At 33.3% G+C, this 18,726-nt stretch overlaps 1 protein-coding gene across 1 annotated transcript in view; it reads left to right on the top strand.

The window, feature by feature from the left end:
- LOC129223182 (corticotropin-releasing factor receptor 2-like) overlaps positions 1 to 18,726 on the top strand; it is a 144,067-nt gene that overhangs the window by 13,941 nt on the left and 111,400 nt on the right. Inside the window, exons 4-5 of the mRNA XM_054857749.1 lie at positions 8,105 to 8,208; positions 17,377 to 17,506. Coding sequence (XP_054713724.1) covers positions 8,105 to 8,208; positions 17,377 to 17,506 — 234 coding nt within the window. The remainder of the gene's footprint in view (positions 1 to 8,104; positions 8,209 to 17,376; positions 17,507 to 18,726) is intronic.

The raw sequence follows: 18,726 nt of genomic DNA, 5'->3' as shown, positions 1-18,726 counted from the left end.
GGATGGAGGTGGAAATCGGGAACGAAGTTTGGACTCTAAATATCCCCATAAATGTTCAATAATATTTAAGTCCGGAGACTGAGGGTACCAGGCGAGATGTTCAACTTCACATGTCATGCTCTTCGAACCATTCTTGGACACATCTGGCTGTGTGTATGGGGGCGTTGTCGTCTTGAAAGAGCGGTCACTCTCCAGGGAACACAGTCTGGACAAACGGATGGACATGATCCTCTAGAATGCTCAGATAGTGATTAGATTTGACACGCTCATGCAGAACAACAAGTGGCCCAAGACCATGCCAAGATATCGCACCCCATACCATAATTGAGCTACCCCCATGCTTCACAGTCGGCAAGAGGCATTCAGGATTAAAGGCTTCTGAGGGCGTTTGCCAGACATAAACGCGCCCGGTAGTCTGAAATAGGGTAAATGATGATTCATTTGACCATATTACCTGTTGCCACTTCTGTGAGGACCAAACTTTGTGGTCTCTGCACCATTGGCGTCGCTTGAAAGCATTAGTGGCTGTCACCAAGGGTTTTCGAATTGCCACTCTGCCATAAATGTTCGCAGCATGAAGTTCCCCTTTGACAGTTTTTGTTGAAACGTGGTCCTGGAGATGGCTGTTCATTTCAGATGTTATTTCGGATAAGGATTGCTTGCGCTTTCGGGCTACTATGCGCTTTAAAGCTCTTCCATCCCTATCAGCAAGCTTTGACTTTCGGCCACTGTGGTGCTTTGAAGACGTCGTCTTACCTTCTTTCGTGTATGCTGTCATAACCTCTGACACCGTACCTCTTGCACACCCCAAAAGCTTTGCTGTTTCCGTAACCGATGCTCCACTTAAACGTGTCCCAACAATCATTCCTCTTTGCAACTCTGTAAGGTCTGACATCTCAACTTATTACAGAAATTTAGAACCAAGCACGCAACATTTGTGACTACTGTTGAGACACTGAGAGGTTCCTCTTCACGCTTACCAGGTGTCGGACTTCTGTTGCAGGTGGCGTGACTGTACTAACAGGGTTCATACACTTTTGGTTAAAAAAAGTTCCCTGACTTTTCCAGGTTTTCCAGGTTGTTTTTTAGAAAATTCCAGGTTACTCGCTTCATTCAAAATTTAAGTTTAAATAGTAATATTTTCAAAATAATTAAAATTGTTTAAAGTAGCAATGTAGAAGAACTGAAACTTCTCCCCTTTGATTTAAAAAAAAAAAAAATTGGAATTTTTTTTCCTTTGTTTTGCCTGTCAAAATTTTAAGTTTTTTTTTAAACATTTTGTTCATAATTGTTTTAATTTGTTTCCTGTTTGTTGAAAACAGAGTACTTACAACTTATTTTAGCGTTTCTTTGATGTCACGCGTAATATTATAGCTTTTTGCTGTAGTCCTGCAGCAACCTTTTAGCATCCGCTTTTGGTTTACAATACTTCTTTTTATTTTCTTATTAGTAGGTTACACAAAACATATTGAGAAAAATGCAAAGCTAAATTTCAGTATAAATATGATTAACTTGTTGCATCAATCGGCATACCATGTAATGCATAGTAACAAAAATCAACATCCGCCGATCTTTAGGCCAATGCCAATAATCTTTTTTTTTTTTTTTTCACATATTAAAGGACGCTTACATTAAAATTTCAAATTTTCTTTCCAGAAAGTAATAGTTAATTTTCAAAAATTCATAATTTTTTGCACATTTTAATGTTATTTTCAATAGTACACATTGATATAAACATCCAATTCTGTTTCTGGAAGTTTAAGTCTACTTCCATTGTGCAAACGATCAAATATGGCGACAAAGTGAAAAATTTAAAATAATAAGTAGATTTTTGGATTTGTAGTATAAAAGTAGTAATAAATAATTAATAATCCTTAAAAAACTACAATAAAAGCAAAATAGTCAGTATTTAGCACATAAGAGCACACAATCAATTAAAACAAAAAAATGTTATGAAGATTAAATTTTGCATTTTTCCAGAAAAGAATTACAAATTGTCCGAAAAAAAGGCACAATTTGTGTTGTTTTCAATAGTTGGCATTGCAATTAACATCCAATGCCGTTTTCGGGAACTTAGGCACTTAAAAAGTCTTGTGTATTTCCATCTTGAGAATGACCAAATATGGCGGCTATGCCCAAAAATAAGAAATAACTTTTTTAATTTGTCACATGAAGACAATTAAAAAAATAATAAATCTTCATGAAACTACAATTCATTGAAAAGTTTTTATCACATTTGCGTCCGAGGCAGTGAGGATAAGATTAAGTTTTAAGAACAAAATTTTTCATTTCTCAAGAAAATTATTTTAAATAATAGTAATAGAAAAACAATTTGCAGACCATTTTTTGTTATTTTCATCAGTTTTCAATTAAAGAAAACATCCAATTCTGCTTTGTTTTTAGAAACTTAGGCATTTTAGGATCGTATCTACTTCTATCTTGTGAATGACCAAAGATGGCGACTACGTTTCACACGTAGCTGAAATGATCTTCCGATCAAAAAGAAAAAAAAAAATGATTTTCCTCGATCGACCCTCCCATCTACAGATTGTGCATCCGAAGCAGCATATTGTCTTCTCTCCTGTTGAGTTTGTGCATAATTCCTGTTCACCTGATTTTTTTTTCCTTGGGGACAACTGAGAGCCAAAAATGGCGGCTCTGAAGATTTTTTGGGTCGCCACTTTTTTCACTGCTTTAAAATTGTTACAATTTTTTTTAAATACATCGATAAAAATGAAGATTAGTTCTCATAAAACAAAATTCCCTGGGAAAAAATTGGGAAAAGAAAAATTTTGGGGACGCATTTGGAAAATTCCCTGATTCGTTCCCCTCACTGACTCCATGTAAGAAAATCTTCGTCTTTTGGCGCATTTTTCGTTGTGAAAAAAAAACGTTCATTTTTCGATTGCAGTTTTTAAGTGCCAGTGTCGGTTTAGATAATAATGCACAATTTTTTTCGTGAAATCACAATAAAAACGAAGACTAGATCTCATGGTACTTAATTCCCTGGGAAAAAAATGGAAAAAAAAATTTTGGAGGACAAAATTTGAAAACTCCCTGACTTTTCCCTGACATTTTTGACAGTGTCATTTTCCCTGACAATTCCCGGTTTTCCCGGAATTCCCGGAGCGTACGAACCCTGGTACTATAGGTGTGAAATACGGCATACTTTTTCATAGGTGTTCATATTATTTTGTCCCCATCTGTATATATATATATATATATATATTCACACAAACAGTCAAAATACAAATGAAAAAAGCGAGAACATCAAAATGGAAAATGAAAAAGGTGAACCCAGGACCAACACTTTATCAAGGGGGGGATTGGTCCTAAAGTTATATATATATATATATATATATATATATATATATATATATATATATATATATATATATATATATATATATATATATATATATATATATATATATATATATATAATACAAAATGCTTGAAAATATTACGTAACAACATTTTGGAAACAACTGTTAAAAATGACAGGAGGATTTTTTTTTTTTTTTGGTGACATAAGGTACTTACTTTCACTTGCGCTACTATGAAGTACGATTTTTTTTTTTTTTTTTTTTTTTTTTCAATTTTCATTAACGCGTATAAATCCAACGCTGTTTCCTGCTTTAGGGACTTCTAAATTATTCACATTATTCTGTTTGAAAACGCTTAATGTTTGAAAAATGAAGTAATCATAAAAATACTATTGTGACGTGGAATAGATAAACTGTGACACTATAAGGAATACATAAATATCTTCGTCGTACAAAGTAATAGAAAAAAAAACGCTTTAAAATCATAAATTTTCAAAATAAAAATCGGACAAACGTTTTGGGGTTTCAAGAATACCCCTTTATCAATGCAGAAAGGTGTGAATTAGTTGGTATACAGTTATCCGAAAGAAGCGTTTTAGTTTCTGACGGATAACAAATGTTAAATTTCTTATGAGGCAAACACAAAATATGAACAGATGTACCTTCATAAAATGGGGAAAAAATTAAATATACTACAAAATTGGAAAGAAAACAGAAACCTAGAGTTCAGTTAATTTCTAACAAGGAATACAGAAACGGTTTGTTATTGCTATGTGGTACGAATAGCGTAAAGATGTATTTTTCACTAATAAATAATATGAATTTAGGAACTGTTGTTTAAGAATCAATTAAAAAACGATACGTTCTTAAATTTTCAATTTGTATGTGCATTAATCACTGGAGAATTTGCATCAAAAAATGTGACAAAATATCCTTCATTTACTTAGTTAAAACGATGAACATTCCTAAAACTATAAAAAGGTCGGAAAAGGGCAATACGAGCATAAATAATACTGACACACTCTCGGAAACTAGATCGCGTGGTTTTTAGCCAAGCAAATATTATCGATAATTTAGGTGCAAATTAATCCTCAATTTGCATGCAAAAAAGCTTCACCTACGTCAAAAAATAACGATTTATTCTCTCTCTTTTTCTAAAAATAGTTTCCTGCTCTGAGGTTTTTCTTGATTTATTCATTTTTGCAGTACTAATATTCTTAATTATTGATGATGGGTTGATGGGTTATTTTTAACATTTGAAAAAATCTTCTGCAACAGTTAATACTTTTAAAGTGGCAACAATTTTTTTTTTGCGTTTACTTCGAAAAGAATTTATTCTTTTGTAATTGATTGATTCAATGTTTTTTTTCCTCTCAATCTTAGTAAATGATAGAATAAGGTTGCTATTTTCCAAAAAAAGTAAGAGTGCTTTCATCTATTCGCAACTTCAGAGCTCGAATACGCTACCTTGCAATAATTAACAATACTACCGAAAAAGGTTAAACACTCCGTTCCACGTGTTTTCTTTGGGGTAAATTACAGGCTTCAAACAGTTTATGGTGTAATGTAATTTCAGAAGAATAAAAAAAAAGCTTCATACAAACACGAGGAAAAATTGCTGTCATTTACAAAGCGTCAAAGCAAGTTATAAGTTTCGGCATTTGTTTGTTTTACCTTTTTCATCCGCCATTAAACAGTGGCTACAGTTCCCCCTATAGTTTATTGGAGTTGCGAATAGAAAATGGATGAATCTCGGTAAAAATGTATTTTACTTGACAATAATTTGAAAAAAATTATTTTAACACAAAACAAGAAATGAAGAATAACTAAATGTAATTTTCTTTTTCTTCTTATATTATGTTGGATTTAAGTTTCATAATTCTATGCCTCAAAGTCAGACTAATATAAGCATCACTAATTTGAAGAAGAGCCATGCATACAAAAGGATGTGACTCGCTCTCCTATAACATTACTAAATAATCATAAAGGCTTTATATATATATATATATATATATATATATATATATATATATATATATATATATATATATATATATATATATATATATATATATATATATATATATATATATATATATATATATATATATATAATTACGTTGTTATGACTCAAAGCGGGAAAAGATTCAACGTAAAATACAGTAATAACTTTAAAACCGCCATTTTTGGACTTACCTTAGTCTAGCCTTGAGGTACCGAATTTATGAAGTTGTATTTATTTTAAGTACAATTTTTTTCTGAACTGTACAGTTAAACATTTTATAAAAATATATTTAACATAAGAGCGTTTAAAAAAAAAGATCTATATTACACACACAAAAGTTTGATAAAGATAACCTTCTCGAAATTTTGATGAATTTAAAGTTGTAAAATGAAAACAGGTCATAAAAATAATAAAGTAATGCATAAATTGTATGCTCTGAAAAGATATGAGCTATATTAAAAATAAAAATCTAAAGAGTTTGTTTGTTTGTTTGAACGCGCTAATCTCAGTTACTACTGGTTCGAATTGAAAAATTATTTTTGCGTTGAATAGTCCATTTATTGAGGAAGGCTATAGGCTATAATTTACATTGATATTTTAATTAGAAAAAGTTATTCAATGTTTTATAGATTTTTAGCAGTTTTTAGTCCTTTTTACCCCACAGACCCCGAACCAATTGCACCAGAAAAATGCTTTTCTGTACTAAAATATAGGAAATTTAATTTTAAATACGATGAAAAAAAGGTTTTTCCAGATAGAGCAATTTTTGTATTTTTTATGAACTTTTTTAAAAAGAAAGCCTTTTGCATTTTTTACCGGTTTTATTGGGTTGTTCGGAAAGTAATTTCGTTTTTTCCCGTCAGAGGACTTAATTACGTTATTTCGAAACCAACTTCATACTTAAGCCGCATAACCATTATATGTCTTGAGAGCTGATATTGCAAGGCTTGTGTGTGAAAAAGTTCTATCAATTCTACGCAGTAGTTTTTGGTTGGTGCCCTTTTAAATATGGAGAGCAATAAGCAGCATTTTCGTCATATTTTACTTTTTTACTTCAGAAACGGTAAAAATGCTGTCCAAGCGAGAAAAAAATTGACAGATGTGTATGGAGAAGGCATGTTAACAGTACGCCAGTGCCAGAACTGGTTTGCAAAATTTCGATCCGGCAATTTTGATGTCGAAGATGCACCACGGTCTGGAAGGCCGGTCGAAGCTGACAAAGATGCGATAAGGGCATTAGTTGATGCAAATCGGCGAATAACCACACGAGAGATCGGTGAGAGATTAAATTTGTCGAATTCGACTGTTTATGGCCATTTGAAAGGCATGGGCTTAACCTCGAAGCTCGATGTGTGGGTGCCCCATGTCCTTACGGAGCCTCACACAAGTTTGGTCACTCGCCAAAAACTTTTACAGCTTGAATGGGACGTACTGCAACATCCACCATATTCTCCAGATCTGGCGCCTTCCGACTACTACTTGTTCCGGTCCCTGCAAAATGTTTTGGATGGCAAAACCTTTACCTCAAATGAAGATGTCAAAAACCACCTGAACCAGTTTTTTGCCAGCAAGGACCAAAACTTTTATGAGAGGGGAATTATGTTACTGCCAGAAAGATGGCAAAAGGTGTTGGACCAGAATGGCCAATAAATAATTTAATAAAATATTTATTCATTATACGAAAACTGTCTTTCATGTTCCCCAAAAAAAACGAAATGACTTTCCGAACAACCCAATAATTTTTTTCTAAACTCATCCCACAAAAAGTATAAAGGCCTCTTTTCTAAAGTTTAACTGTGTCATAGTAAAAACATTTTACCCTCTTCAAAAAAAAAAAAAGTTTTCAAAAACACGAAGTTTTTTTTTTACGCGGAGCACGGCACGACTTCCAAGCATAGCCGATTTTAACTATCTTCAATTTACGACGGTCATTATGTCAGGGCAGTGAGGTCATGGCCACGTCATCCAACTGCAGCGCTTGCTTTTGCTTCTTTTTTTTCATTTAGGAGTTTTATTCATTTCTCCCCCCCCCCCCCCCCCGACGTTTATGTTATTTAACGTTACATAGCATTTGATTCAATGAAAGCAGTGAGTTTTAATATTTTGCGTACTACAGGAAACAGAGAGCTTTTTAATTAAATAAATAAAGCGTGCGGTTTTTTTGCATGTTCTTTGTTTCATATACATAGAAAAAAAAATTAATTACCATCAGAGGTAGATATGCATAGATCGTATAGATAGATCGATAGATAAATATAGAGGTCGAAAAAGGTAGATGGTCAGTAAGAGATAGACAGACCAGTATTTAAAGAACTTCAACAGACACCCCCCCCCCCCCGTGACTTTGAAAAAATAAAGCATTCACATAAAAGTGTACGTGCTTTTTGTTATTTTTCGACTAAAAGGGCGTTGAGAGTACCCCCCCCCCCTTCTCCTTTGGGGCTGCTTGCATAGAAAGGCGAACTAGCTGGTCGCCGCAGGCGGTTAGCTTTTTATGTGTTTTGGCGAAAAGTTTTAAATTCCAAAGAGACTTTAATAGGTTTTTTGAAAAGGTGGATACGCATTTTAGTTGTAGAAAAATGATCACTGTACATCAGAAGGGGGAGGGGGATATTTTTATTTAACGGACTTTCTTTATTATCTTAGCTTGAGCATCGCAGTGCGGGTACTGCTAGTATTAAATAAAATGCGAGTCGTGTAATGCGAGTAATTTATCAATATCATATAAGCATTTATTTCATTAGTAAAACTATGTAATATTTTTGTTTTTCAGGATATGGCCGTTGGACACAAAACAGTCAGCTGGATTTTGTTTATTTGTTCTTTCATCTCTCTCATCACTCTTATCCTCACCCTTGCCATTTTCTGCTATTTCAAGTGAGTTATTCTTTCATGTAAAAGTTGGGAATGTGTTTCAAACATTCACAAACCTGTGTTCATGTTCATAAGTTATTGTGAAAAACCGTGAAATCTGGTAAATGTCGACATTCACCGGTAAATGTTGACATTTACGTATAAAACACCTCTGTGAAAAACCGAATATTTCCGGTGACTCACTGGCGAATGTTGATATTCTCCAATTTCGGTCTGTCATAGTAACATACATATAAACATTTGATAAAGATTATACGGAATATGTTGTAACTTAAATTTGCTTACAATGTAGAGCGACAGTCCCGGTAAAATTTTACCCATAGATAAGTTACAAAAATAGTTCAGAAGAAAGCAACCGAAAAAATTATCTATAAAACAAACATTGCCGGCAAACTATTTTGTTATCGGCCAGTCAATAAACGCAATTATCCAAGGACGCATGATGAATCAACAGTGATTTACTTATTTATTTGCATAAATACTAATTGAAGAGTGCTTCAAAGGCGAAATAATTTCGCAGCTTAAAAAAAGTTATGAATTCGCTTTAATGTGTATCATCTAAGAACATTAGAATTTACCAACCAAGAAAACGTGCGTTTGAGGAAAAAAACAACGTTATGACGCACAAATTTGAAAAAAAAAAAAACAATTTTCGCACACATGTGTTTTAAGGTTACAAAAAAACTTTCCACTAATGCACAAAGAAGTGAACTTTGGGACGTTTGTCATCCAAGATCTTTTGTTTCATTTTACTGATTGATTTATTTCAACTAGTTTGAAATATTTGAATGTAGAGCTTTAAAGCGTTCTAATTTGGCATTTTAATGATATGCTTAAAGTATTCAAAAAACATGTATAAAAAAAGTTACTGCGTCATCCGAGATTTTTAGAACTTTTCTCACATAAGCTTTTTTTTTCGGTGACTCACCGGCGAATGTTGATATTATTCAATTTCGGTCTGTCACAGTAACATACCTATAAACATATGATACCGATTATACGGAATAGGTTGTAACTTAAATTAGCTTACAACTTAGAGCGACAGTCCAGGTAAAATTTTGCATATTGTAATGAGTTACAACTTTGACTATAACGAGCTATGAAGAAGTGTTACTTTGACTATAACCTTGTATTTTAGGGTTAATAAAAAACTAAATGTCGAAATAAACCTTTATCTTAGGTTTAAGGAAATTCTCTTCAATATTCGCAGCAGAGAGCTCTAACTCACTTTTTATGGCGAAGACATGTGTTCTACGTAATTTTTGAGTAAATTTACTGTCCGATAACTCGAGACTACTACTAGAGAAGGTATTTGTCGAAAGATTTTGTAGCTATTAAAAAGATTGAAACCTGTTTAAAATGTCGGATGCATTTAGGGTTATGAAAAAGGTTTATGGCAGTGGTTCCCAACCTGGGCGGCGATGGCTCCCAAAGGGGCGATTTAGCTCCTCAAGAAGGCGATAAATTCTGGAGGGGTGATAGGAGGATGATGAGTCTCTAAAAAAACAGAATAATAACAATAAAAATCTAGTGAGTAAAGAAAAAGTAAACGTATACAAAACCGATTTTTAAGAGTTCAGTTAAGGAATCACAAGACTAAAAGAAGCAAATTCGAGTTCAAGAGTTCTCCTCACACCTCGGATGAAACCTTAAGGAATAATTTCATCATTCATTGCCGGTGTTTTTGAATTTTCAAATTTTATTTATTTTTTTTAATTTTAAGTGTAAGTTTCATTAATTCCCCAGATTCCAATTTGAGAAATACTACTTTCTTTACTAATAATGAAGCTGAAAGTCTGTCTGGATCTCTGTCTGGTGCGAAAATTTAAATGCAACTACAGACAAACTTTTTACATACTAAATCAAGAAAAAGTACACAAGAATCACAAAATCTGTTATTAACGTGACAGTATTATGTTGAATATACGGTTGAAGGTACTGTACTGTAGTACTGATGTACGTTGTGTAATCAGCAGTTAACGGGAGACTAGTAAGACCTTACATGAAATACACCGCCAGCTCAGTCATTGCCAGCCGAGGACTGCAGTTTCGTGCTTATTAGCACTCATCAGCCCGGCATAGGAAAGTGACTGATCGGCTGGAAATGACTGAGCTGGCGGTGTATTTCATGTATTTCTGCTTTAGCCCTGGCTAATGGGCGGTAATTTACTGAATAGTAAGACCTTCTTTACTAATAATAAAGCAGAAAGTCTCTCTGTCGGGATCTCTGTCTGTCAGTATCTCTCTCTGTCCGGGTCTCTGTCTGTCAGGATCTCTGTGACGCGCATAGCGCCTACACCGTTCAGCCGATTTTCATGAAATTTGGTACAAAATTAGTTTGTAGCATGTGAGTGTGCACCTAGAAGCGATTTTTCAAAAATTCGATTTTGTTCTATTTCTATTCCAATTTTAAGAAAACATTTCCGAGCTAATCATCACAATGTGGAAGAGTAAATTACGAAATTATCATAACGTGGAACCGTAGCATAGGCAAGCAAATGAATATAGCAAATTGGGGAGAAATTCATCATTCATTATTTGTAAATATGCAGGCCAACCAAATGACCTTTTAATTTTCTACTACGGGCAAAGCCGTGCGGGTGCCACTAGTAATTTCATAAACAATACTTGTGTTTTTGAAAAGTATATCAATGAACTCAGTTAAGTATTTCCCATCATATACCTATCAATTCATTTTGGAAATAATAAAAACTTAAAATATTTACTCTTATTTATTTATTAATTTTGTTAGTTGGAGAGTGATTCGATAAAATTTGATTTATTAAATACATTTTGCTACAAATTAAAATTGCGCATTTATATTTTCAATAATATCAATGTTTGTTAACGCCAACTAATATTCTTTTCTAGGGAAAAAAGGGGAGAAGATAGGTGTTTATCAGACTCTAGAGGGGGGCAATGCACCTAAAAATTTTGAACCATTGATTTATGGCGTTTCGCGTGAGTTTCATATTGGTTAATTCACTTCAGAAAGTATCCGTGAATCGATTATGAGTATGGAAAACTTTGTTTTTTAATGTTTATGTAACAAAAAATAACAAAGTGTTTTTCTGATTAAATATGCAACTAGCAGGATTTTTTCTGCTTTTTTGAAAAACGTAGCAACTTCTCGTTTAAAAGTACAATGTTACATAACCCAATACGCGACTGATTTTTTCACGTTATTCTTTGCGCTATATTGGCAATGTTGCTTATAACGTACTTCAAATTTCATATCCCATAACGATTCGTTATAACTCGTGTCAGCTGTATACTCCCATTAGTTTACATTTAATACACAGCAGTGTTGCCATTAAGGAACATCTCCTATCTTCATATATATAATAGCCACTGGTCGAGTAACGTTCTACTAACGTCGAGTAACATCAGCAATGAAACTCGTGCCACGCCATGATAATGTGATAATTTGATTTGGTAATATTTAACATGGAGGCAAAGGTTTTATTATGGCAAGGCTAAACTGGATGCGGTCACTTAACTGTTTTACTGGTGAGACTTTCGTTTTAGAAGAATGAAGAAACGAAAAAGTGGTCAACAATGGATGCTATCTACTGGATTTTAGGGTTAATCCCCTGGAATTAGGGTAACAATTTCAACTATCAAAATATCCCAAACAAGCAATTGCTTCGTTCAAACGTAGAAGCAATTTTCACCCGTCATAGCTTGACGGGCGATTTTCTAGTTAGTAAAGAATTTTTATCTTGTACGGTTCTGAAATAAAACATCTTTATCAGAATAATTTGGATCATCAACAACAATCCAAATATCCATGGAAATGTAAACCTCTGCTCTGTCGTGGTAAACAAACTGATGCGAAAAACATGTTTTCTTCATCTCAATTTGCTACAATGTTTTACCCATAGATAAGTTACAAAAATTGTTCAAAAGAAAGCAGCCTAAAAAATTATCTACAAAGCAAACATGGCCGGCAAAGTATTTTGTTGTCGGCCAGTCAATAAAAGTAATTATCCAAGGACACATAATGAATCAACAGTGATTTACTTATTTATCTGCATGAATACTAATTGAAGAGTGCTTCAAAGGCGAAATAAATTTCGCAGCTTAAAAAAAGGTGATGAATTCGCTTTAATGTGTATCATCTAAGAAGATTAGAATTTACCAACCAAGGAAACGTGCGTTTGAGAAAAACAACGTTATGACGCACATATTTGAAAAAACAATTTTCGGACACGTGTGTTTTAGGGTTACAAAAAAACTTTCCACTAATGCACAAAGAAGTGAACTTTGGGACGTATGTCATCCAAGATTTTCAGAACTTTTCTCACATAAGCACTTTTTTTTTAAGTTCGTACTTTGTAGCATTGTTTCTCTGCTAATTCCATTCCGCATGTTAACTTCTTAAAGAGATGTTTCATGACTAAATTAATGTAGATTACGTTCTTTTTTTTTTTTAACTTGAGACGCATAAATACGAAAACTTAAAATCTCATAATTCGACATTTTATTAATATTTTCTTGACTCACACTTGTGTTTTTCAGTATAAAGGTAAACCTTTAATAAACAAGCAACTGGTTGTTGACTAAGTAAAATAAGTTGCTTATGCTTTACTTTTCTTTTATTTTACTAATTGATTTATTTCAACTAGTTTGAGATGTTAAAATGTAAAGCTTTAAAACGTTCTAATTTCGCATTTTAATTGATATGCTTAAAGTATTCAAAAAACATGTATAAAAAAGTTACTGCGTACAGGGGCGGCTACAGACTACCATTTTAGGGGATAGGATGCTGAAGAATGCCTCCCCCACCCCTCCTCCAAGAAAGTACTTACGGTTTTGGTACAAAAAATTTTTGAAACTGCTTGGAGGTCAATAAAAAGCACCAAATCGACCACGAATAAGGGACTTAGTAGAGCATAAACGTTGCTAATTAATTTCATAAAAAATAGAAAGAAGATAACATTTCGGATTATTTACTTTTCAAAATAATTAATGAATTTATTACTGAAGATTGTTTACATTTTATTCATAAACTATTTTAACACAATGAGGACGGATAATTGTCGGCAGTTGGAGGGGGGCATGACCCCCATAATCTTCTTCTAATATCCGCACCTGACTGCGTAATATTAAAATCAAGAACGGTTAGAGATTAAATGAGACAAACGGTTAAGGCATCAATTAACGATCTAGTACCGAGGGTTTATTGCATTTTCTGAAGTACGAATGATATTAAAAACTATCTCAAAACATCTGACATTATCTTCAAAGACCTAATGCGCAAAAAATGCAAAAATGTTAATTACCGATGGCGGACAATCCTGCGAATGCCGTCTTCGTGAGGAAAGTAATATAACCATCCAGACGAGGTGGAATGCTTCTCACATTATTTTTCTCAACTATTGCAGAATTTCATATGCTTTGGCAGCTGTATATCGAAAATGCTCAGGTTAAAAAAATCATTACATTCTGTTAAATACAGAAAATTCAGTTCAAAACTTGTGAAATTTTCGTATTTTTGTTATCATTATTATTTTTTATAAGTACTTATTTTTTTATTTATTACACATTTTTTAAATGTGTCTTTATTTATACATTTGTACCTCGGAGGGACACAAAACTATGTCCATTTTTTCCAAAATGACATTAAAGAGTTAAAATCAGGTTTTCTCAAATTTCCTAGAGGCATAGAGCACTATGTCCAAAACCAGTTATTAATTAACGGAAATAAGGTGTTTTAAAAGAACACCAAGTCCACTTTCACTTAGAGGGATAAAACACCATGTGGTAAAAACTACTCTCCTGTTAAGTTATGAAAGTGAACATAGTGTTGTATCCCTCCGAGGTACAGATATATGCAACTATATATTTTTTATTTTAATAAATTTAATCAATTATTTATTTATTTTTGATCAGGACAACCAACTAGTGATTTTTTCACTACTCCAATGAACATTACACAAGATATTTTCCAAAAACAAAACGAAATAACTTTAGCGGTGATACTATTATCCATCTTTTCTTTTTTCGTTAAGAATAGAAAAAAAAAAGTTCGCCTGCAATCTGTTACCTCGTCATATATGAAGAACTACCCTGAAATAAAGTTACAAGGACTTCATACTTTTCTTTGACCGAAAAGCTCATAAAAATATAAGTTGCATCAAGTTTGAAAATGTAATATGAATCTTGTTTTGAAGTTTAAAAAATAAGGCAGAAACTGGTACCGTGAAAATTTTCCCAACAAAATCTTTTGCGAATTGTTCGGCGTATGTTTCAAAGAATACGTGAAATTTTATTCCATGTATTTTGAAATACAAAAGAAGCGATATTTCTTCTTTCGCATGAGGGCAAAACATTGAGTTGCTCTTTTTGAAGAAACACGTTCTTCTGTTTACCAGCTGGTGTTGTGTGTGTTTTTATGACTGCAGGGAGATTTTTTTTTTTTTTTCTAAAAATAGAAACTTCATGAAGTTGAATGTTGATGTAATAGCAGAAAATAAAGATATAAGCTAAAATAAAGAAAGGACAGAAAACATGACTGAAAAGCTGAAAGATACGCATTAAACTTTTAAAACTAATTCTGAATTTAGATTAGAGGAATATTTTTTCCGTAATTCTGATTTAAAGATGTCATGACGTTTTCTATTTCAAATTTTGTTTAAAATTTCTTTGTGATTTTTTGGTTAATATTGTCGATTTATTTATTATATTCATTTATTTGTTTGGGAAGGTAAAGGCACCAAATAAAGCCAACCTAAGGTTCAGGCCTGATATTTCCATCATTTGCGATTCAACTGGTCACGTTTTTTGTACATTCACATCAAATGACGCATAAAGAATAAGAAAAAAATCACTCCATATGAAAATTTAAGTTTGCATTATATTTGTCAACAGTTTAATAAAAAAGAAGGGATTTCTTATTAAGAACACGGGTCCCCGTTAGGCGAACTCTTAGAAAACGCGAAAACGTACTATCAAACTAATAAAAATTTAAAAATTCCTTATTATCAATATAAACACATATTAAGCTGCATTTGACAAATTCCTATATTTTATTCATTTCTGAGTTTATACTATACAATATTATGTTCAAAAAAGTAAAGTGTACAAAAAGGGTGGATAACCTGTTAACCTATTTAAATCGAATGAAAATTACCAAGAAAGAGCCGACGTATCTTTTCCATTCCTCCCCCTCCCCTTTTCTTTCTTTTTTTTAAATTTATTTTGCACTACCATAGATCACTTCTCTTTTTCAGCCACTTTTGACAAGAAAGTATAAAAATATTTACAATTTTATTCCATGCGTCAAAATTTTTTGGATTGCTTCCACTCCTTTCCCCCTTTTTCTTTTGTTGTTCTCAATGGATGTATTTCCTTTATTCTGTTAATAAATCTACAAGCAACTGTGCTACGTTATACATTTCTCAAAGCAAAAGGTTTAATCTTTTTCTCTGAAAATCTTTGTACGAAAAAAAAACAAAGTGTAACATTTCGCTAAAAGAAAATATTTTTTATTCAAATCGCTTGGAAACTTAATAAAAACTAGTGGTACCCGCACGGCTTCGTAGTAGAAAATGAAAAGGTCATTTGGTTCGCCTCCATATTTACAAATATTGGATGATAATTTTCTCTCCAATTCATTATATTCATTCGTTTGCCCATGTTACGGTTCCACGTTATGATAATTTCGTTATTTATCATAACGTGGAACCGTGTACCATGTTGTGATAATTTGCTCGGTAAAATTTTCTTAAAATTGGAATAGAAAAAGAACAAAATTGAATTTTCGAAAAATCTCTTCGAGCTGTACACCCACGTGCTACAAACTATCTTTGTGCCGAATTTCATGAAAATCGGCCGAACGGTCTAGGCCCTATGCGCGTCACAAAGATCCAGACAGAAATTCCGACAGACTTTCAGCTTTATTATTAGTAGAGATTGAAAGGAAATGGACAGCAAAAAAAAAAAAAGAAATGCGTAAAACAGAGCGTGGGCAATTAAAACAAACTCCAACAAATGGAAGAAAAAAAACTAAATATTTTACTCTATTTGCAACCCAGGCTATGTGAAGAAGAGAAGATTTTTGTAAAGGAATAAAATTCCTCATGAAACATTTTATTGATTAATTTAAAAAAATGTTTTACACTAAACTGGCAACACTCCCCCCCCCCCCGCCCCAATTTTATTTTTTCTTTATTGTTTAGTTATTTAGCGTTAATAGTGTTTTCTTTTTTATTCAAACAAATTCCAAATTTTTAAACACTTTTAATTTTATATACACATTTAATATTGTCGTGCTAAGCGCAAAAGTCGTATCTGCAGTTGAGTTCAAAATGAGAAATTGCCGTTTAAAATTTTGCGCCACCATGCGTTTGCCACTTTTTCAGAATTTTTCTAAAAATATTTCTCACAGACAAATGACCATAAAGCATTACATTTAGGTGAAATAAGTGACAAAAAACCACCTGGTGATCGTAACTCAATTTTGATAAAAAGTGCAAATACGATTTTGTGTTTAGCATGGCAGAATAGCATTCATGTTTATTTATTATTGCTAGTTAAAAAAATGGATGTGTTTTTTCTTTGTAAATTATACAAGAATGAAAACAAAAAAGACTTCTAAAAGGAATGTCCAATGTCGCAGCAGTAAAGCGCGTGAGAACTCGAGTTCTGCAACAAAATTGTAATATGACTGATGCTTAAATTGCTATTAGACTATTTCCTTAAAAATTTAATTTGAAAAAATGTAAGGTGGAATCAAGATAACATACCAAAGAGGTTTCTGTTTTTTTTCCTTTGAAAACGTGTTCATTGTTTTGCGGAGTGAGTTCAAAAATGTGGTTAACTTTGTATGTGAGTTAACCAAATCCTCCGGTGTGGGATCAGACGGGGGTCATGAAGGTTGTGACCACCCCCCTTAAAGAACGAAGTATATAAAACCACGTTTTTGCGACATATAGTTTGAAAAAATCTGCCCAAAAATTGTACTTTGCCTCTCTTTTCCAAAAATTGACCCTGCTAAAACCAGAAGCCGCACTTGATCTGTCAATCTGTTACATGAATTAGATTATTAAGAAATTCCAGGCAAATAAATTATGAGAAACAGTATAATAAGAATTTTAGTTGTTGCGTTCAAAGTGTGTTCAGAATCAAATCAAACTGACTAAATGCATAAACTAATTGTATTTTCAGATCCCTGCAATGCTCCCGACTTCGTGTTCATCGCAATTTGGTGGTATCTCTCATCATTCATTCAGTACTGCTCATGATTATTCCGTCAACGGTCTTATTCCGAACATCCCTTCCGCCCTACACTAACATTGTAAGTATTTTTATTTTATTTTATTTAGATTTGAAATTCAATCGCTTTTATTTCCATGATTTATGTACTCAGTTCCAGCTCTTGGCAACTCTGATCTATCTAATTCTATTCATTACGGAACATTGAAATCATTTTATCGTACCAGCAACTCATACCAGCCGTAGTCATCACTCAAGTATTTTCCTGGCATCAATGCTTTTTACTCTAATGTGGCTGTTTCCGTCAGTCAAAAGTACTACTTTTAGTCACTGATGTTGATAGAATGGGCAAAAAAAAAAATAATAACAATGACCAAGAAAATTATTTTATTTTCCCAACAGTTATTTTTTAATTATTTTTTTTTAATGTCCTATTTTTCAAACAAGGTTTGGTCTTTATGACGTCACAAATGATGTTCTTTGGCGCATTCCACTGGCGCACTGGATGTTTACGCTTGCTGTCTACCTCATTTCCAGGTTAGGATAATTCAAAAGCGAATTAAAAATTGCGCCCTATGCTTGCTATCAACCATATCGTTTTTCAGTAAGTTACCGCCCTATAGCCAGGGCTAAGGCAGAAATTTTGTTTGGCACTCTAGGCTTCCTTAAGAGATTTTCGACCTCCAGCTCAGTCACTCCTATGCCGGGCTGATGAGTGCTAATAAGCACGAAACTGCAGTCATCGGCTGGACTTGACTGAGCTGGCGGTGTATTTCATGCATATCGTTTTTGTTCAGTAATTTGTTTAATTATGGTTAAAGATGCCAAAACAGTATGAAAGTAAAACTTTCGATTTTAAATTATCCCCCAACCCTTTATCAGCAAAAAGTGCGTTTTTTCTTTATGGATAAGTTTTATGTTTTTGACAAGGAGAAAGTTAAATATACATAGTTAAAGATACAATAATTTGTTTACAAACAAGAAGACACTTTTCCTTTTCTGCCTTCGCCCTTTTCAGCGCAACGAGGTTACTAATAGGGCCGTGGTAGCCCGATCGGTAGAGTGTCGGATTCGGGGCCGGAGGGTCCTGGGTTCGAACCTCAATGATCGAAGACCCACCGTCGTCATTAAAGGGGACTGGGCGACGTTAAATATGCTCGTGGTCTCAATGTCCTCCAAGTGAAACGATACCTCTGGGGGTGCTAGCACCAGGTAGCTATTAGCTCCTGGACTAGTTCTAAATTCTCATTAACTGTTCGATCTGGTGATGGTGCTGCCATCTATCGGTATAAAAAATAATGG

The sequence above is a fragment of the Uloborus diversus genome, chromosome 5 (assembly GCF_026930045.1).
Source record: "Uloborus diversus isolate 005 chromosome 5, Udiv.v.3.1, whole genome shotgun sequence".
Lineage (NCBI taxonomy): Eukaryota > Metazoa > Arthropoda > Arachnida > Araneae > Uloboridae > Uloborus > Uloborus diversus.
This window is presented reverse-complemented; position numbering and strand designations above follow the sequence as displayed.